At 48.2% G+C, this 18216-nt stretch overlaps 1 protein-coding gene and 1 long non-coding RNA gene across 3 annotated transcripts in view; one reads left to right on the top strand and one right to left on the bottom strand.

Moving 5' to 3' along the window:
* PTPN3 (protein tyrosine phosphatase non-receptor type 3) overlaps positions 1-17762 on the bottom strand; it is a 131972-nt gene extending 114210 nt beyond the window's left edge. The window contains exon 1 of one of the 2 annotated variants that reach the window (XM_084899304.1): positions 17635-17762. In XM_084899304.1, the coding sequence (XP_084755430.1) occupies positions 17635-17683 (49 nt within the window). In that variant the 5' untranslated portion in view covers positions 17684-17762. The remainder of the gene's footprint in view (positions 1-17634) is intronic. The other variant, XM_084899305.1, reaches the window with a different exon arrangement.
* On the top strand, positions 1829-18038 carry LOC311630396. Its single transcript, XR_014796370.1, has 4 exons — positions 1829-1911; positions 9382-10216; positions 10925-11060; positions 17626-18038. It is a non-coding gene; the product is annotated as an uncharacterized lncRNA (long non-coding RNA).
* The last annotated feature ends 178 nt before the right edge of the window (positions 18039-18216 follow it).

The raw sequence follows: 18216 nt of genomic DNA, 5'->3' as shown, positions 1-18216 counted from the left end.
GTCAGCTCTCTCAGAAGACAAATTCAGTTCACCTCCTTTATTAGCCAAGCTGTGCACCTATCTAGAATGTTCTTTATTGCTGTCCATGCCCATCCACCTGACCTTTCCCGAAATTTTAATGTCTGCTACTATCTTCCACGCTCTCATCAGACAGAATTGCCCAGCCCCTGTTTTGAATGTCCACTGAACATTTATTTTATTTTTTAGCTATTTATTTTTAAAAATTACTTTTATTGATTTCAGAGAGGAAGGGAGAGGGAGAGAGAGATAGAAACGTCAATGATCAGCTGCCTCCCTCATGCCCTCTGTTGGGGATCGAGCCCACAAACCAGCTTATGCCCTTGACCAGAATTAAACCCAGGACCTTCCAGTCCTCAGGCCAGCGCTCTATCCACTGAGCCAAACCAGCTAGGGACACTGCACATTTATTTATCTACTCCCGTGTATCACTTGGTTGCAGTTATGTAAGTCCATAAGTCTCCACCCCCTTCCCTGACCTGGGGGAAGTGGAGCAGGGGCGTTCCCTTATTCATCCCTGGGTCACTGGGTCCCTGGGTCCCCAGGTCCCTGGGTCCCTGGCCCTAAGCACAGTGCCCGGCACAGAGAAGGGGTTTATAAACATTTGTATGAAAGCCAGGGGCTGTCTTTGGCAGAATTCAAACTCCTAAGGGAATAAAGGTGATGGTATCTGGCAGTGGTCACATGTCTCTCTGTGAATCTGATTTCCTGCTGTGACCTTTGCCCCCTTCTCCTCCAGGCAGAGACTTAGGAAAGTAACTACTGTACAATAGCTGCTGACCTGATCTTTAGCAGGTGAGGGAAATCCAGCAGGTCTAGAAGACTTTGCCTAAGTGGGTACGTATTATATGTAAATATAATATATGTAATGTATGTAAATGTGATCTAAATAAATAGATCCTAAGATCTTAGGCAGAAATCTCTTCTGAGGGCAGTTCTGAGTCTTTGATGCCTACCTGGCACCTGCAGCTGCATGTCCCAAAAACACGTCAAACGCCACTGTCCCCAGGTTAACAGAGCAGCCCAGGCCACAGCCTGTTCCTTGTCCATTGACCACATGCCTGGGCTCCAAGCTCCAAGACTTCCCTCTCTCTGGCCATCTAACGGGGTCACATGTTCCTTCCATCCTTCCCAAACTCCACCTTCTGCTTCGGGACCTCCTTACCTCTCACCAGGGCTCTTGCGAATAACTTGCCAGTTGGTCCCCCAGCTTCCTCAGTTTTTTTTTGTGTGTCACATTGGTAACAGGTTCATCTTGCTAAAGCAGATGTTGAACGACTTACTCCTCTGCTTGAAACTCACAATGGCTCCCACCACCGACCTACTGAATAAAGTCCAAACTCCTTAGCCTGCACCTCAGCTGATGGTAGCAAACCCACCCAATCAGATGCCATCTCTTGGGAAGTGAGAATGTGAGGAGGAGGCAGCCAAGGGGCATTCACCCATTCAACAAATATCAATGAGTACCAACTGTATGCCATGCCCTGTCCTAGGCTCTGGGGGAAATTGTGAAGTTCTTGATTTTATGAACCTGACATGTGAGGAGAGAAAACATGGATTGAAGATGACTTCCATCCTGAAAAGTGAGGCGTGTGATAGGTTATGCAGATTGCACTGGCCCCAGCTCTCCTCTGCTTCCTGCGTCATGCTCATGGCCACGTGACCCTGAAGTGCCTTCCACTCGAAGTGGATAGACTCCACGGTGCTCAGTTTTGGGCGTGGCCATGTGACTCCCTTTGGCCCATGGGATGTTAGCAGACATGATGCAATTAGAGGCTTGACATATGCTTGTGTGGTTACGCCCATCCCTGCTGCTCTGCTGCCACAGAAAGACTGCCCCAGGTAGACTGCTGGTCCCAGAAGAATGAGAAAAATGGGAAGCAGACCCAAACTGTGAGTCAATGCTGGTTGTTTGGGAGGGTGGCTTATTAAACAGCGTTACTGGGGCAACAGCTGACTGATACAAGGAACTTTAATACTATCATCCATGAGATCTTACTGAAACTCCTGCTTCGGAGGTGTGTCCCAGAGGGACTGGCTTGCTGCCCAGGGGTCCTCAGACTTCCTAACTTCCATACAAGAAACCCTTCCATGCAGAAGTATCTGAGTCCAGGCATTTACATTAGTATCTAAGTAACAGGAGTCTGTGTTTTCCTGGCAGCCTAGAAGAGCCTAAGACAATGTCTCCCATACTCTCATGGGGTCCTGAGGGCAGAGATTGCCCTTGAAAGCTGTCCTGGCAGGAGCCTGGTACAGTGCCTGGCACACTTCACTAATTGTGAAACCGGATGAAACTGTCAAAATTAGTGAATTCAATGAGGCAGTATGCTCCGGGTCCTCTCTTGGAAGATCCCTTTCCATGCAAGATATTTATCAATTCAGTTAATATGTATGAACTCCCCCCCTTGCCTGCTCATTGGCCACCCACTGGGATATAAAGGCACATTAGGAATGACTGGCCCTTGACCTTAGAGAGGTCACCGAGCAGCAGAAGAGACAAATAGACTTTTTCCAAGGTGGTGAGATAAAATCCACCAGAGAACTGAGAACAAGATCCTGAGGAAGTAGACAAATCCAGTTTGGTGGGTCAGAGAACATTTCCAGGATAAGATGGTTCTTGAGATGAGTTGATAGGCAAGGATCAGCAGGCCAGGTACAGAAGGGGAGAACATTCTGGGAAGAAGGTGAGCAAGTGTATGAACCTAACATCTATGATGAGGATGTAAGGTTGTGTGTGGGGTGGGTAGAGGGGCAGGGGAGGGTGGGAAGTGGTGGGAAATGAGGAGGAAACTCAGGTCCAGCCCTTGTGAAGAGCTTCAGATTCTATAGTAAGGTCCTGAGGGCACTAGGGAGCAGTGAAGACTTCAATAGGGGAATGACCTTCGTGTTTTGCATATTTAAAAGATCCCTCTGGCAACAATGACTTGGCAGCCAGGAAGCTTGTCAGTCATTGCAGTAAAAAAGGGAGAAATGAAGGTGACCTGAAGTGCCCCTGGAAACCTAGAGAAGTGAGGGGCGGAGAGCTAGGAGGCTGACTGGATAGACTTGGTCACTGGAGGAAGGATGTGGACAATGGATCCCAGGTTTCTGATTAAACAAGGGGGGGGGGGGGAGGGAGGTTGGCACCACTCAGTGAGGTTGGTAGCCTTGGGGAGTGGTGGGTGGAAGAGGACTCCCCTTAGGGTCTTGTGTGTCAAGGAGGACTGTGAGGCCTGCAAGTGTATGTCTCACGGGCAACTATACACCAAACTCAGGGGAGAGGTGTCTTGGGGTGTCGTAAGTGTGTGGTGGCGGTTGAAATTAAGGGTTTGGAGCGTGATGGTGCTTGCAGAAGCACTAAAGAGTCATTCCCACATGGTAGGGATGACCATTGGAGCCCCAGAGGAATGCGTACATGCTACCTACATGTTATTCTAGGAAGTCCCAGGTAGAGACAAGCCTTGTTCACCTTTGCTGGGATGTTAGCACATGCTCAATAGTGTTAGATGAATGAATGAATAAATGAATGAATGAATGAGGTTCCCTGGTCCTTTGGAAGTCATAGATGAAACACGAACACTGTCAGTCCCCATACCTGGGGTGATTCTCTAAGTTCAAAGTACGAATTAACCAAGTTCAGAGTTCCCATAATTTCGTACTTCCTGGAGATCCTCAGGTGACTTCTTTGGCCACTTGGGGGAACTTCCAGAGAGGACAGATCCCCAGGCACCATAGATATTTTGATTTAGTGGGTCTAGACCCGAGCCTGGGAATCTGCTTTCGAAACAAGCTCCTGAAGAGATTCTGACGCAAATGCAACATGGACCGTATTTGGGGAAAAGCCACTTGTGCAGAAGAGTCCTCCTTTCTCCATGTAAATCTGCCCTCTACTCGCTATGCTCTGCACTTGGGGAAACTAACTTCTGTGCCTGCACCATCTGGGCTTCTCTGGTCTCTGGCTTCCGTTTGGGTTCATGCAGCGCGAGGCACCAGCAGGCGATGGCGGGGAGCAGAGAGGGTGGGCTTTGGTTCCCTGCTCCCCCGCCAGGCTGCAGTTTGGTAGCAGCTGCATCCATGGCTCCCACTGGGCAGCTTCTCTGCTGGCTGCAGCGCTGGCCAAGGTCTGCACTCGCTCCCTCCTCTGCCCCGTCAGGCCTCCGAGTGACAGCTTTCCGCAGCAGCCAGTGTCTGGGTGTTTCTCACCTTTATTTCCGTTACCCAGACCTCTCAATCATGTATTCATTACATGCTTTCCAAGGACCTCTTCGAGTGTGCCTTCTGCTTCCTGTCAGGGAAACGCTATCACTGAGTGGAAAGAGACAGGGATTCTGTGCTCAGTTCTGCTCAGTTCTGTTCCGTTCAGCAGACATTTACCCAGCGAGGTCCTCTGAGCCTGGCTTATGCCAGGACCTTCAGATAAAAAAAAAAGCAATCTAGGCCCGGTGCCTTCCTGCAGGGAGCTCACAGTGTCATGGGAGGGAGAGCCCCAGGATGCAGGGAGGTGAATGGGTAACTCAGGGTGACATTGAAAGTGAGGGGAGATCAGGAGTGGCAGGCAAGAAGGGTTCCAGGAGCAGGGGTCAGGTAGAATTGGGGTGGGTAGAGAAAGAAAGAGGAAGAACAACTCAGGCAGAGACAGAACCCTGGAGATGGGAATGGTAGTGCTGGGTGTGGCCGGCCTGGAGGTGAAACAGAGGCTGGGATCCTCACTCCCACTCTGCTGGGAGGCAGAGGGAGGCAGCAGTGCCTTGATTTGTGCAAGGTGCTAGTCAGGGTGCCCCCACCTCCAGGTGCTCTGTGGGCCTCCACCCTTTCCCAACGGCCATGGTTCAGGCTCCTTTCCTTTTGAAGCTCCTTTCCTTGTTCACCTGCCTCCCAAGGCTCTCTGCCTCCCTCAGTGGGGTGTCTGGAGGAAAAGAGGGAGACTGGATGGAATGGACCTGGGGCTTATGAGGTTGAGAAGAAAGCAAAGCTCTGGCTGGAATGTGCAGAACACTCCCCATTTGGGACTCCTGATTCCACAAACTATCTCCGCTGACTTTAACGAAAGATGAGCCTGTCAAACTCTTACTCATCCTTCAAAAGCCGATTGAGGTTTCGCCGCCTCCAGGAAGACTTCCTGGAGCTCCCTCCCTAGTGCTCCTCTTGGTCTCATCGTAGTCTTTGAACTGTGTCTGTGCACTGGCCTGTCTCTCCCATTTGACTACTGGATCCTCAAGCATGTGGCTTCGACCTATTTGTCTCTTTCTCTCTAGCTCTCAGCACGGGGGCTGAGGGCTAAGGAGGGTGTCGGAAAATAGTTGCCGAGCCGAAGGAATTCTTGCTGCATTAGAAGAATCGGTAATAATAATGGGGGATTATCAGCATTCTTTGAGGAATGAGGAAACTGTGGCCCTTAGGGCAGTAAGGGACTTGCTCATGATCACACAGCCTGTAAATGACAGGGGAGGACTGGAACTCGAAACCAAACAAACCTGTTGATTCCATGGGCTGCAGAGCACGGGGCTGGACACCTCACCCACACAGGCGTGGGGTGGCTGGCTGGTGCGGCTCGGCCAGGAGCTTGAGAATAAGAGCACAGGTTAATGGAGCAAGTGGCTCCTGGCCAGGAATTGTTCCGAGCTCTGCATTTGCATCAACTCACTTTCCCCTGACAACAGCCTTGTGAGGTGATGTGTATATTCATCGCCCGGTCGTTTGGATACCAAGCAGAGGCAGGGCTGGTATTCACACCCAGACTTAACTTCAGAGCCCAAGCTCTAACCATTGCACTTCCCCGGGAAACATGGCACCAGCTTCAGGTTTAGGAAGAAAGAGAAAGCACGGCCCAATGTTGGACTTGACGTAAGGAATTTACTATGCAGAGAAGTAGGCTTGCACGTGGCAAAAACAAATAAAATCTTTGTTTTGTTTTACAAAAGACTCATGTTTCGAGAGGCATCCTAAATTGTATAAATTGAGAGTATTGGAAAATTTTGAGCATCAACCGAGTAAATTGCATGGGCCTGGTGGAATGTGCCCCGTCTGCTTCTGAGCAGCTGGGTGATCCTCCGCCCATCTCTTCCCCTATTTGGGCTTCATTTATTTCCTTCTAGAGCTTTCTTGAGAGTGTTTCCTTTTGGATTGGGAAGTACTGGGCAGTAGGTACCAAGCACAGTGTTTTAGCGCCCTCTACTGTCCAGCAATAGCACTGTCATTGTTACGTGGGAAGGAGAAGCAGCCTGGGCCTGCAACCAAGGGCAACCACAGAAGTCCCTGACATAAAGCTGAAGCCAGCGCGGTTCCATCCCACCCAAGACTTGGAAGTTCTGTCGATCCTGCCCACACAACTTCAGTTGTTTTACGAACTGCTTGTTCCCGCGTGCATGCACACCCACCCTCTCTGCACCCCCACACAGTGCCGTCTCTATTATTACACTTACCACATTGGATGGTGATTGCCCGCGGACATGGCTGTCTTTTAAAGTGTGAGGCCTGATGCTGCTCACCTTTATGCCCTCTCCCTGCCTCCCGGTGTGACACTCAGGCCCTCAATTCAAGGTTATGGAATGGACGTCCAATGGAGAGAAGAACGAATGAAACAACAAAAGAGACAGCCCTCTGGAGAAAGGTTGGGGTGGTGAGGAGCAGAGAGGGGAACTTGTGAGTTTGGAACTAGGGACCCTCAGGTTCAGCAAGGTTCCCAGCTGACCTCACATTGCACTGGCATCTCTTCAAAATCGGAGTGGGCGAAGGCATTTGGTGAAGGGGGCAAGTGGAGGGCTTCAGCTCAGGGCACTGCACATCTGGGTCTGTTCATCTTGAGAACATGCGTCGAAGTCACACAAATGTGCGCTTACAATTGATTTGTGCATCTTTCTGTCTCTGTGTTGTACTTTGCTAAAAGGCTTGCATAAAGCTAACATGACAGGATTGATAGATAGCTCTCCTTAGGCCTTCCTTGTCCCCGAGGTAGAGGCAGGAGGCAGGTGGTAGACTTGGTTTGAAAGAGCCCTCTCTGCTTGCTGTCTTCAAGTCTAGCTTCTGATTGCCCAACCCCCTGAAATCCATCTCCTGTCATGAGACCCACGTGACTTTCCCGGTGTTTGAAGCTCTTGCCCGCTCCCCCTTTCTCGAAACACTCCAGCCCCCTGGCTTCCAAGGATTCAACAGAGCTGTCTTTGGCTTCAGCTGCATCTGCTTTGCAGGCCTCTCTTCCAAGAACCATTCCTTGGCATTCCTGAATGTTTGGTGTGAGGCCGCCCTGTTTCTAACTCAGCAGACTCTTCCTGGAAATCTCATCTTCTCTTATGGCCAACCCTGTGACGATGACTCACAGGACCAAATGAATCTGGAGCCCACACTTCTCTCCAGAGCTGTGGGCCATGTATCCAACTGCTTCTTGGACTCTCTGCTTGAACATCTCAGTGGTAACGCCTTTCAGCGTGTCCCCAGATGGAATCTACTTTCTCTCTGCACCCCTATCCAACAGCATGCTCCTCCATCTGTGTTCCTCATTTCGGTGAATGACTCCACTGTCTACCTAGCGGTCTGGCTTAATTCCTTGTAGACTGCATTATTCCTGAGCAAACACTGTCCCTTCGCCTTCTGTCTTGGAGCCGAGCACACTTATCTCTCCGTTGACTTTGGGCTTGTTCATGCCTTGTTTTGAATGAAGGAATGGCCACCTGGATCACACCTCTCATCCTTTAGGGGTCAGTGTGGGAAGGATGTCCTTTGGGGGAGTCTCCTCTGACTCCTATTGGTCCGAGTGAGATCCAGTTTTATTTGCTCCCATGGCACCATGAGCTGCTCCTACCAAAACACTTATCCAAACATTTGCCCACTCTAATTTGCTTGTCTTCCCTAAAAGCAGTGACTGTGTCTGTCTTGCTCACCCTCTCATTCCTGATGTTGAAAAAGGTGCTCATGTTCCTCTTTGGAGCCCAAATGTTGTTTGTTGAATGAACAGTCTATGAAAATAAGTGAATGGTCTAAAGAAGTCCACTGTGGAAATGAAAACCACAGAAGGACTCAGAGAGTGTCCAGTCTCATCCTTGTATTATACAGATGGGGAAATTAAGGCTCAGAGAAGTATTGACTCAATCGAGGTCCTGGAAGCTTTTAGAAGCAGAGCTGTAATTAGAGGTTCTGAGGGAGGGTTGTCTGGGCTTCCCTTGCTGCCTGGCTGGTCTAAGCAATAAAGGACCAGCAGCAGCAGCATCACCTGGGAGTGTGTTAGACTCTCAGGCCCTGCCCTAGACCCACTGAATTAGAATCTTCATTTTCCCAAGGTCGCCAGGTGCTTCATAGACACGATAAAGTCTGAGAAGCACTGATTGCAGTGACCAGGGACAGCATGCATGGCTTAAACGTCATTCCAATTCACGCAGCAAGGCCAGCTGGTGGAGCGGAAGAGAAAACCCAGACAGATATTGGGCATCCAGCACAGGCTGCCGATGAAAAGGCCTGAAGGGATGGCCTCTCGCCTCCGGGAGCCCCGGTGGTTTGGAAGTCCAGGGCCTGGCCTGGTTGATTTGTGTACCTTTCTGCCTGTGTGTGGTACTTTGCTAAATGGATGAGGTGAGGTGAAGAAAGGGGCCTTCAAGACGGCACACTCCCCAGAACAGCATGGACCAGCAATCTGGTGGTGCAAATGTCCAATGTTTGTAATTATTCATTAAAAAAAGTATTTTTACAAATGTCTATTAATCTATACAAATAATTCCACCCATGCTGCCTGAGGTGATGGTGAAAGTGGTGTGTTCGTACCCTGCGAGGGACACTGCCAACTGGTGCGGCCTGTTTGGTAACCACTACAACATGTAGCAACAACTAGAGCATTGGTTTTATCTCTTGGACCAGGTAATGCCATTCACGGGCATTAAAATAATCCCCAGGAGACAATGCAACAGAAGTGAGAAGCTCTCTGCACAAAGATGCTTACTACAGCTAAAAATAGAGAGTACCCAATAGGAAGGAAGTGCCTGAGCAAATTGTGATATGGTATTTCATGACGACCATTTAAAATTCATTATAGGGTAACGAATGTGTCTCAATTCACCTGCTTGGGGTATGAGGGTGGTTAGGAGTTTGGTGTCTGGCTTTCCAGCTCTGAGTCTACCATTTACAGTGTGACCTTGGGCAAGTTTACGTAACTGCTCGATGCCTCTGTTTCCTCATCTGTAAAATGGGGATAATGATAATACCTACGTCATAGCTTTGTTGTGAGGATGAAATGATTAAATTAAATTAAATGAATTGACGTGCCCACAATAGTGACTCTCTTTAAATTTATATTATTATTATTATTATTATTATTATTATTATTATCTTTTACAGTCAAATGAAATGGCCTGATAACTCCCATCCTGTGGCACAAGAATGCTTTTCTTCCTTCCACAGGGCCTGACCTTCCGTGACAAATCAGTGACTCCCAGATGCTCCTCTTGGGAGTCAGCCTGGTTTTCCAGCCTCCAGGAGAGAAGACAAGCGAACCTGCTCAGTGGCCGCCCATTCCATTTTTCATGGCTCTTGCTGCTGTTAGTGGTATTACATTGGACTGGGTGATGCTAGGGCTCTCTTGAATTTCCCCCCCAAAATTATGCTCAGTTGTGATATATATATCCACCCAATATAAGCCTGCACCGCCACCTCTTCAGTACACACACACACACACACACACACACACACACACACACACACAGCTGCTTTCTCCAAGCCCCTCCCCCAGGGTGTCTGAGTCCTGTTGCTAGGAGTGAATGAGGCCCCTCTCCTCCTCCCCACGACGGCGTGGTTTGTGTGCATTTACTGCCTGAGCATGGCATTCCTTTCTGTGGGTCACCCTATTGTTCCAATGACACTAACAGCTACCACTGACCGAGCGCCAGAAGTGTGTTTGGTTGCTGTCGCTTTACGAAGTCAGCTCTGGAAATAGACCTGGGAGGTCCTGTCATGCCCAGCACAGGGCGAGGGCCTCTGATGGTAACGTCCGCTGAGGAGGTTGCTGCAGAGCCGCGGGTATAAGTGGAAAACCCAAGATTTGATCCCAGGTGTGCCTAATTCCAAAGCCCACGCTCAGAATCTTTATCCAGAACTGCCTCCCTGCGGAGTGATATGCACCAGAAGTTAGTAATAAACAGTAACAAAAAAAGTAAAAAGAAAAGCTGTAACACCACGATGAAGACAGGTGTGCAAAAATATGTCTGCATGTGGACAAAGCCTTGAGACAACTGGTCAGGTAAGAGCGTGAGGATTATGTAGGATTTGTTTCCCTTTTCGGTAATTGCTTTTAGTGGCAGTGACAATCTTATAAAAGCTAGCCTCTTACCTGCAAAAATTCATATCTGGCTAAACAGTTCTCAAGCTTGGCTGCACGCGAGAATCACGTGGAGGGGCTTTTAAAATTTAGACAACACCTACGGTGACCGAAGGCAGACCAGTGATTGCATTAGGGGGTTGCTGACAAAATAAATATGAATGTATTTATTTTGACCTGTGGATTGATTTCAAAGGGATGCACAAATGTAAAAATGCACTGAGCTGTGCTATTAATATTGGTGCACTACACACACACACACACACACACACACACACATATATATTTATAATGTACACATATTACACGCACATATATACACCCACACATATATACATATATACACATATAATGCCTACAAATATTCAAATCTATGCAGCAAAAAGCTTTAAACATGGGAGAGGCTTCAGGGTGGTTACAGAATGGCTAGTGGTTTTGGGGAGAGGCTCAGGTGACAGCCAGACACCAGGGGATGCAGAGGGGCCCTCACAGGCCTTGGGCAACAGAGGCTCCTAGTTGTGCTGGAGAGGGAGCCCTGGAAGAGAGACTCGCCCCGCCCAGCCTGGGGGCCGCAGCCTGTGGAGATGTCAGGTGTGGCCCATTTTCCTGATGAGTGTCCCCTCCTCACAGGAAGTGGTTCCCCGGGACGTCACAGAGCTGATGGTCTGTGTGAGGAGGACCCTGGGCCCGCAGCTCCCAGAGAGAGGGCTTGCAGAAGTGGCCCCAAGACCACATCCTCACGGTGGAAACAGCAGCCCCGAGAGCGGTAGGTGTGCGAGGCCCGCAGAGGCAGGCTGGCCAGGCGGTTGACCGCAGCCTCCATCCACCTCGGTGGAATAATTGTGACAGATTTGGGAGCTCATGGTTGTTTGACAATAAGGAGTTAAGGTAGAAAAACGCGGTGTGTTGGCTGGTCCCGGAGGTGGTTGTGAAGGGGGTGACTGGATAAGACGCAGGAGAGTGGCCGGAGGCTGGAGGAAGGGGCGTCCCTGGGTCTGTTCCGTCCAAACACCATTGAAGCAGGAGACAGATCCGGGACCGCCGAGGGCCCTTGTGCCTGTGTTTTTATAACAGTCTCTTCTTCCCGTTCTTTTCCTCTTCCTTCCCCTCCTTCCTGGTGCGTGTGGATGTGTGTCTTCAGAGTCTCTCTGAGAGTATTAGTGACACATCTTTCAGCACCTGTTAGTTTGGTTAATTCTTCCTCGTGAATGAATTCTCCTTCTTGATATTGGTGCTCCCCCCAGTCCTGGCTTTCCTCAGGGACTTGGCACTTCTTGGCTGCCTTCTGCTCTTTGACGTTAGAAATGTCTGGTGAGCCCTGACGATTGTCGGTTTGGACCACGTCACCGCCTCCCGTCGTCAGGGGGGGCAGGCTGTGTGCTGGTGGCTCCGGGGTGGAGATCTCTTGTCTCTGCCCTTGAGTTTTCTAGAAATCTGGGGCTGCAGAGTCTACACTCGGTACTCCCATTGGAGAAAGGTGCTGCTGTGAGCCTCTCCTTGGAGGTGAAGTGGTGGGGAAAGGGCCAACAGGTCCAGCTGCTCCTCCAAGTGGTTCCTAAGTTGTGGTCTCCAAACCAGCAGCATCAGCTCAACTGGAGACTCATCAGAAATGCAAATCCTCAGGCCCCGCCCCTGATCCATGGGACCAGAAACTCTGGGGTGGGGCCCAGCAATCTCGGGGTGAACCCGCCCTCCGGGTGTAACCAGGGCCCCGCTCTTATGGAGCACCAGGTCCATTTCCCAGACAATCACTCTTCCTCTTTCTTGATCCTTTCCACAGAGGGATTCTTGCGTTTTGCTTTATTGCACTTCTTCACAGGTGTGCTTTTTTTTTTTTTTTTTTTTTTAACCAATGGAAGGCTGCCCACTAGTACAAAGAGTCTGACTCGCTTTGTTGCACCCCTCGCTTTATTGTGGTGGCCTCAGACCCACCCTGCAACATCTCTGAGATATGCCTGGGACTCCCCTCCCTGCAGAGGCCTGGAACTGAACCCACAGAATTTCCGAGGTACGCTTGGACTGCAAGGAAACAGGATCCCATCCCGTTTCTCCATCAGCCCAATTCCATCTGCTTCCTATCATTCAGAAGTTCCTCACGTTTTCTGGTGGGTTGGTAGCACCCACCCTTGCTTTCCAGTGTTCTAATGGATGTTTAGTTTTAATTGTTGTAAAATACAAACAACATAACATTGACCGTCTTAACTGTGCTCACGTGTCCAGCTCAGTAGGGTTAGGTGCATTCACACTGTTATGCAACCCTGATCACCTTGGATCTCCGGAATGAATTTCACCTTGCAAAACCGAAACTGTATCCTTCCATCAACTCCCTCCCTGATGGATTTTTTAAGAGCAAAAAATATATATATATATAATATATTTTCCTGTCATTAAAGGGACTTTTGGGTGGAAATTGAGGTCTGTAGATAAGGGATTTTTGGGATCTGTGCTCTGGATGCCATTTAGGAATTGTGGTGAAATACACATAACAGAATTTCCCATTTTTAGTATATAGTTTAGTGACCTGAGGGAGATCCACATTGCTGTGTAAGGATCACCATTTTCCATCCCCAGAACTTTTTCAGCGACCCGGACTGAAATTGTACCCACTCAACACCAACGCTCACCCCCTCCTAATCCCCTGGCAACAACCACTCTCCATTGTGCCTGAATGAATTCGACTACTCTAAGTACCTCGTATGAGTGGAGTTACACAGCATTTGTCTCTTGGCCACTGGCTTATTACACCTACCGTGTCTTTAAGGCTCATTCATTTATAATATGTGTTAGAGTTTCCTTCCTTTGAAAAGGCTGAGTAATATTCTTTTGCATGGGTACACTCCATTTTGTTTACCCATTCCTTCTTCAAGGGACACTTGGGTTGCCTCCAACTTTTGGCTGTTGTGAATAATCCTGCTATGCACACGGGTGCATAAATGTTTCTCCACGTTCCTGCATTCGTCTCCTTTGTGTGTATGATCAGAACTGGAATTGCTGGGCCGGAGGGTGGTTCTGTTCTGTGTGTTGAGAAGCTGCCGTACCATGTTCTGCAGGGGCTGCGCTGTGTTACATTCCCAGTGGTGCAGAGGGGCTCCGATGTCTCCGCAGCCTTTGCCTGTTTTGTTTTGTCTGTCTGGTTTTTAAATTAATGGTAGCGATCCTAATGGATGCGAAGTGATGTGGTATTGATTTTCATTCCTCTGATGGTTGATGATGTGGAGCATTTTTCCATGTGCTTCTTGGACATTGTGTATCTTCTTTGGAGACATATGGATTCTAGTACTTGGCTCATGTCTGAATTGTGTTCTTATTTTATTTTGTCATTGATTTTTAGTCGTTCTTTTGTATATGCTGGATATGAATGCCATATCCCCGTGGTCGGCAAACTGTGGCTCTCAAGCCACCTGCGGCTCTTTGGCCCCTTGAGTGTGGCTCTTCCACAAAATGCCACGGCCTGGGCGAATCTATTTTGAAGAAGTGGTGCTGGAAGAAGTTTAAGTTTAAAAAATTTGGCTCTCAATAGAAATGTCAATCGTTGTACTGTTGATATTTGGCTCTGTTGACTAATGAGTTTGCCGACCACTGCCTTATCCGATATTCCATGTGCAAACGTTTTCCCCATTCTGTTGGTGGCCTTTTCACTTTAATAGCATCCTTGGATGCACAGAGATTTTTTGTTGAGATGAAGTCCCATTTGTCTATTTTCTCCTTTTGTTGCTTATGCCTTTGGTGTCTTATCCAAGGAAATCGGTGCCAAGTGCAATGTCATGGAGCCTGACGTTTTCTTCTCCATACGCCGTCTTCCAATCACCAGTAGCAGTTTCCAGTGACCTGCTAGTTAAACACAAATATCCAGCCTTCCCTTACCCCCCGCCCCACCCTCTCATCAGTATGAATGTTAAAAACCTGGCCATTTTGCTCTCAATTCAGAGTGTAGACATAGCTGCTCTCTGATGAAAGGCTAAGACAGGCTGTAGTTAGGATCTCTCCCTGGACCAGCCAACTCCACGTGTCCAGTGTCCACGGGTCCAGATCCTCCCCACAGTTGTTAGTGCTCCCCTCAAAGTGTCCAATTGAAAATATAGCTCTGGACAAGCCCTTCTCCTGCTTAAAAAATACTCATTAGCTATTCCACCTGTCCCAGGGTAAGTCCAAAGACTTTTCAGGCTTGCGTGAGCTGATCCTCCATTGATCCCTAAGCCTGCTCCCTGGCTCTCTCTCAGCCTCTTCAGAGCTCTCCACCTTCTTTTTATTTTTTTAAAATTTTATTTATTTATTTATTTATTTATTTATTTAAATATATTTTATTGATTTTTTACAGAGAGGAAGGGAGAGAGATAGAGAGCTAGAAACATCGATGAGAGAGAAACATTGACCAGCTGCATCTTGCACACCCGCTACTGGGGATGTGCCCACAACTAACGTACATGCCCCTGACCGGAATCGAACCTGGGACCTTTCAGTCTGCAGACCGATGCTCTACCACCAAGCTAAACTGGTTTCGGCTCCACCTTCTTTTTAAAAAAATATTATTTAATGATTTTTAGAGAGGAAGGGGGAGGGAGAGAGAGAGATAGAAACAGCAATGATGAGAGAGAATCATTGATTGGCTGCCTCCTGCACAACCCTATTGGGGATTGAGCCCGGAACCCAGGCTTGTGCCCTTGGCCAGAATCAAACCTGGGACCCTTCAGTCCACAGGCTGACGCTCTATCCATTGAGCCAAACTAGCTAGGCTCCACCTTCTTCATATAACATAAAGCCAGCCATTTTAACCTGAACAATTCAGTGGCATTTAACACATTTGCCATGTTGTGCAACCGTCACTAGTATCTAGTTTTGGAACATTTTCATCACCCCCAAAGGAAACTGTATACACATTAAGCAGTCACTCCCCATTGTCCTTCTCTCCCCTCCTACACCCCCCGTCCCACCCTGGCCTGGTAACCATCATCAATTCGCTTTCTGTCTCTATGGATAGGTTTCAGACATCCAGAATCATTGTATGGGATATTGTATTGGAATCAAACAATATGTGACCCTCTTTTATATCATATTTATTTTTGAGGTTCATCTGTGGCAGTATTAAAATCTCTGCCTTTTTTGGGTCTGAATATATTCCGTTGTATGGATATACCACAATTTGTTTATCCATTCGTCTGCTTAGGGACATTTGGATTGTTTACACCTTTTGGCTATTATAAATAGTGAATGCAAGTACATGTATTGAGTATCTGTTTTCTTTACAAAAATTTTCTTGTCAATCCTCACCCAGTTGATTTTTAGAGAGCGTGCAAGAGAGGGAGAGGTGAGAGAGACACAGAGAGAAATATTGATGTGAGAGAGGCACATTAACTGGTTGCCTCTCACACACGCCACCAGCAGGGGCAGGGTAACCCAGGTATGTGCCCTTGACCAGGAATTGAACCCATGGCTCTTTGGTGCATGGGCCAACACTCTAACCATTGAGCACATTGAAACAGAGCGAGCACCTGTTTTCAATTTTTGGGGTATATACCTAGCAGCGGAATTATTGGAACATAAAGTCATTTTATGTTCAATGTTTCAAGGAACTTCCCAATGACTTCCCTCCCCTTTCTCTTGTATTTTAATAATATAATAAATTCAAACAATTTCTGTCTTAGTACAATAAGATGCCTTTGAGTAAAACAGGCTGGGCACATATCTGAGGGCAGGGATTGTGTCTTAGCCTTCTCTGAGTGCACAGTTCCTGGTCCAGGGCTGCACCGAGAAGGACTCAGTAAATGTTTATGGAATTGGATTGACTACACAGAGATTATATGCAGGTTCATCCTTGAGGGAAAAATGGTGTATGTGGTAAGGCTTTGAATATGAGTGTTAAGCTAAGTGGAGACATGGGGGTGAGTGAAGCAAGAAAGACCCTACTGTCCGCTTTGAACAAAGGGAGAGGAAGGCAGCATGGGAGAGCTAGCTAACCACACACCTGGCTTCTGTTGCTGGTTTGACTTCGACTCATGTAATTCTTGGGAAGTTAAGATTTTTGTTTGCTTTAAGCAATGGAAACATATTTTTTTTTTTTTAAAAAAAAATGTGAACTCATAGGTAAAAGGGGCTGGAGTCTGCATTTGAGAAAGAGGGTTAAGGGAGAGGGCAGAATGCAGGGCACCCTCTGTCCCTGTAGCCACAAGACCTTAGCAGGACCCCAAAACCTCAAGATTCCAACACGTTTCAAGCTCCCCTCCATAGCTCCGAGAGACCTGTGTTCTACAAACACTAAGTAAGCATGAACATACCCAAGTGCATGCTATTCTGCAAAGAAGAGTTTTTTCCAAGCAATGGAGGAACGTTGAAGGATTTAGATAGCAACTTAAGAAAAGAACCAAAGGTCTTTGTGAAAAAAAATCACAGTGACCAGTGCACTTGGTTGAAAAGGGAATCCCCAACCTCCTCTCACCTCCTCCTGCCTGGACAGAGGTGGCAGGTTGGCTGCATGAAGAGAATTCACAAACATGTTTACTTTCCTAGCTGAACGGATTCCTGCCCCATGAAGGCATTTCCTCGGAGAATGTCCTGCTCTGGACAAGCGCTGAACGCGACCACGGGCAGGCCTGGCCCTGTCCTTCCGTTCCGGTCTTTCTCACTCTCTCTCTTTTCCCCTGACATGTCCTGAAAGCATGGCATTTACAATCTACCCTCATGTTTTCTTTGATCTCTGGTTCTTCGCTTTTGAATTATTCTGCAAAACTTGGAAGTCAGCTGAGACTCTCCCAGACCTTCTTCTGACTTGCCTGTCCCGCCGGCAGGCCATAACCGGTCCCTCCACCGTGACCACGGCCGGCGCTCGCCTGGCCTTGGTCTCCTTCCCTTCGTTAGGTCTGCTGCCGCCCGTCTGTAGGGGACACTTCTGAAAGCAGACTGCCTGCACCTCACTATCTCTCCTGTTTACTCAGGTTGAGGCAAAGAAGCTATCCAGGCGCGGAGGCTGGAGATGGTTTACACAGATGTCTGAACAAGCCCAGAAAAACACGTTGTTTTTATCATTAACATTCCTACTTGTCGTCACAGAGGCACAGTGTAAGCAGGGAACCACAAGCATCCTCTCCATCCCGCTGTTAACCCTCTCCTTCCCCTTTCTGCGAGGCTCTCCCGGAAATTCTAGAACCTCTCCCGAAACAGAGACTACACAACGACTGCCCCTTTTCGATGGCAGAGCCCTATTACAAAAAATAAAACAGGAAATTCAGTTGTCACAGCCCCCTGGTGTTCCTTGATGTCACTCCCAAATGGGCATACCTATAAACACTGCCACAGCCACCCCGTTTCTGTACACGATTTTTTTTTTTTTTTTAAAGGGAACTCACAGTTTTCCAGAGGATGCTCACACGATGGTAATCCCTCTTGCTCCACCATGATGCCGTGGAAAATGGAACACCGTAATCCTGGGAGCAGCCCTTCAAAAGAACGATTCAGAAAAGCTCAAGTCTGTCTTGTAAAGCCCAGAGCTTGACTCAGAAATCTTGCCACGATCGGATTCCGACGTGTAATGCAACATGATTATGTTCCTCTGGGGAAACCTGCGAAACAGGTCTTGGAGCTCCACTTAATGTGTCAGGGTTTTAATTGATTCTTTGCCGTGTCTGCCCGCCCCGTAATAGCAGTGCTGAGCCCGGGACATGTTTTACGGGAATAGTCACCCGGAGCCGAATCTGTTGTTGCGTGGCAGACAGATGATTGCACAATGAAAATAAATCTGTCCCGTGACCCGAGAAGTTCTTCCTGATGGAGTGTGCTCTGCTAATGTGAGGACGCAGTCCTCATAGACTTTTCTTAACAGGGATGTGGTTCCAGGGAAAACAGAACCAGTTCTGGGTGAACATTTGGATTGGGAGGAAGGATCCCACAGCGTTCTGATCCTTGAATTCATTTACTTTTCTCTTGCTTTT

This window comes from Pipistrellus hanaki (genome assembly GCF_964339955.1).
Source record: "Pipistrellus hanaki genome assembly, chromosome: 11".
Lineage (NCBI taxonomy): Eukaryota > Metazoa > Chordata > Mammalia > Chiroptera > Vespertilionidae > Pipistrellus > Pipistrellus hanaki.
This window is presented reverse-complemented; position numbering and strand designations above follow the sequence as displayed.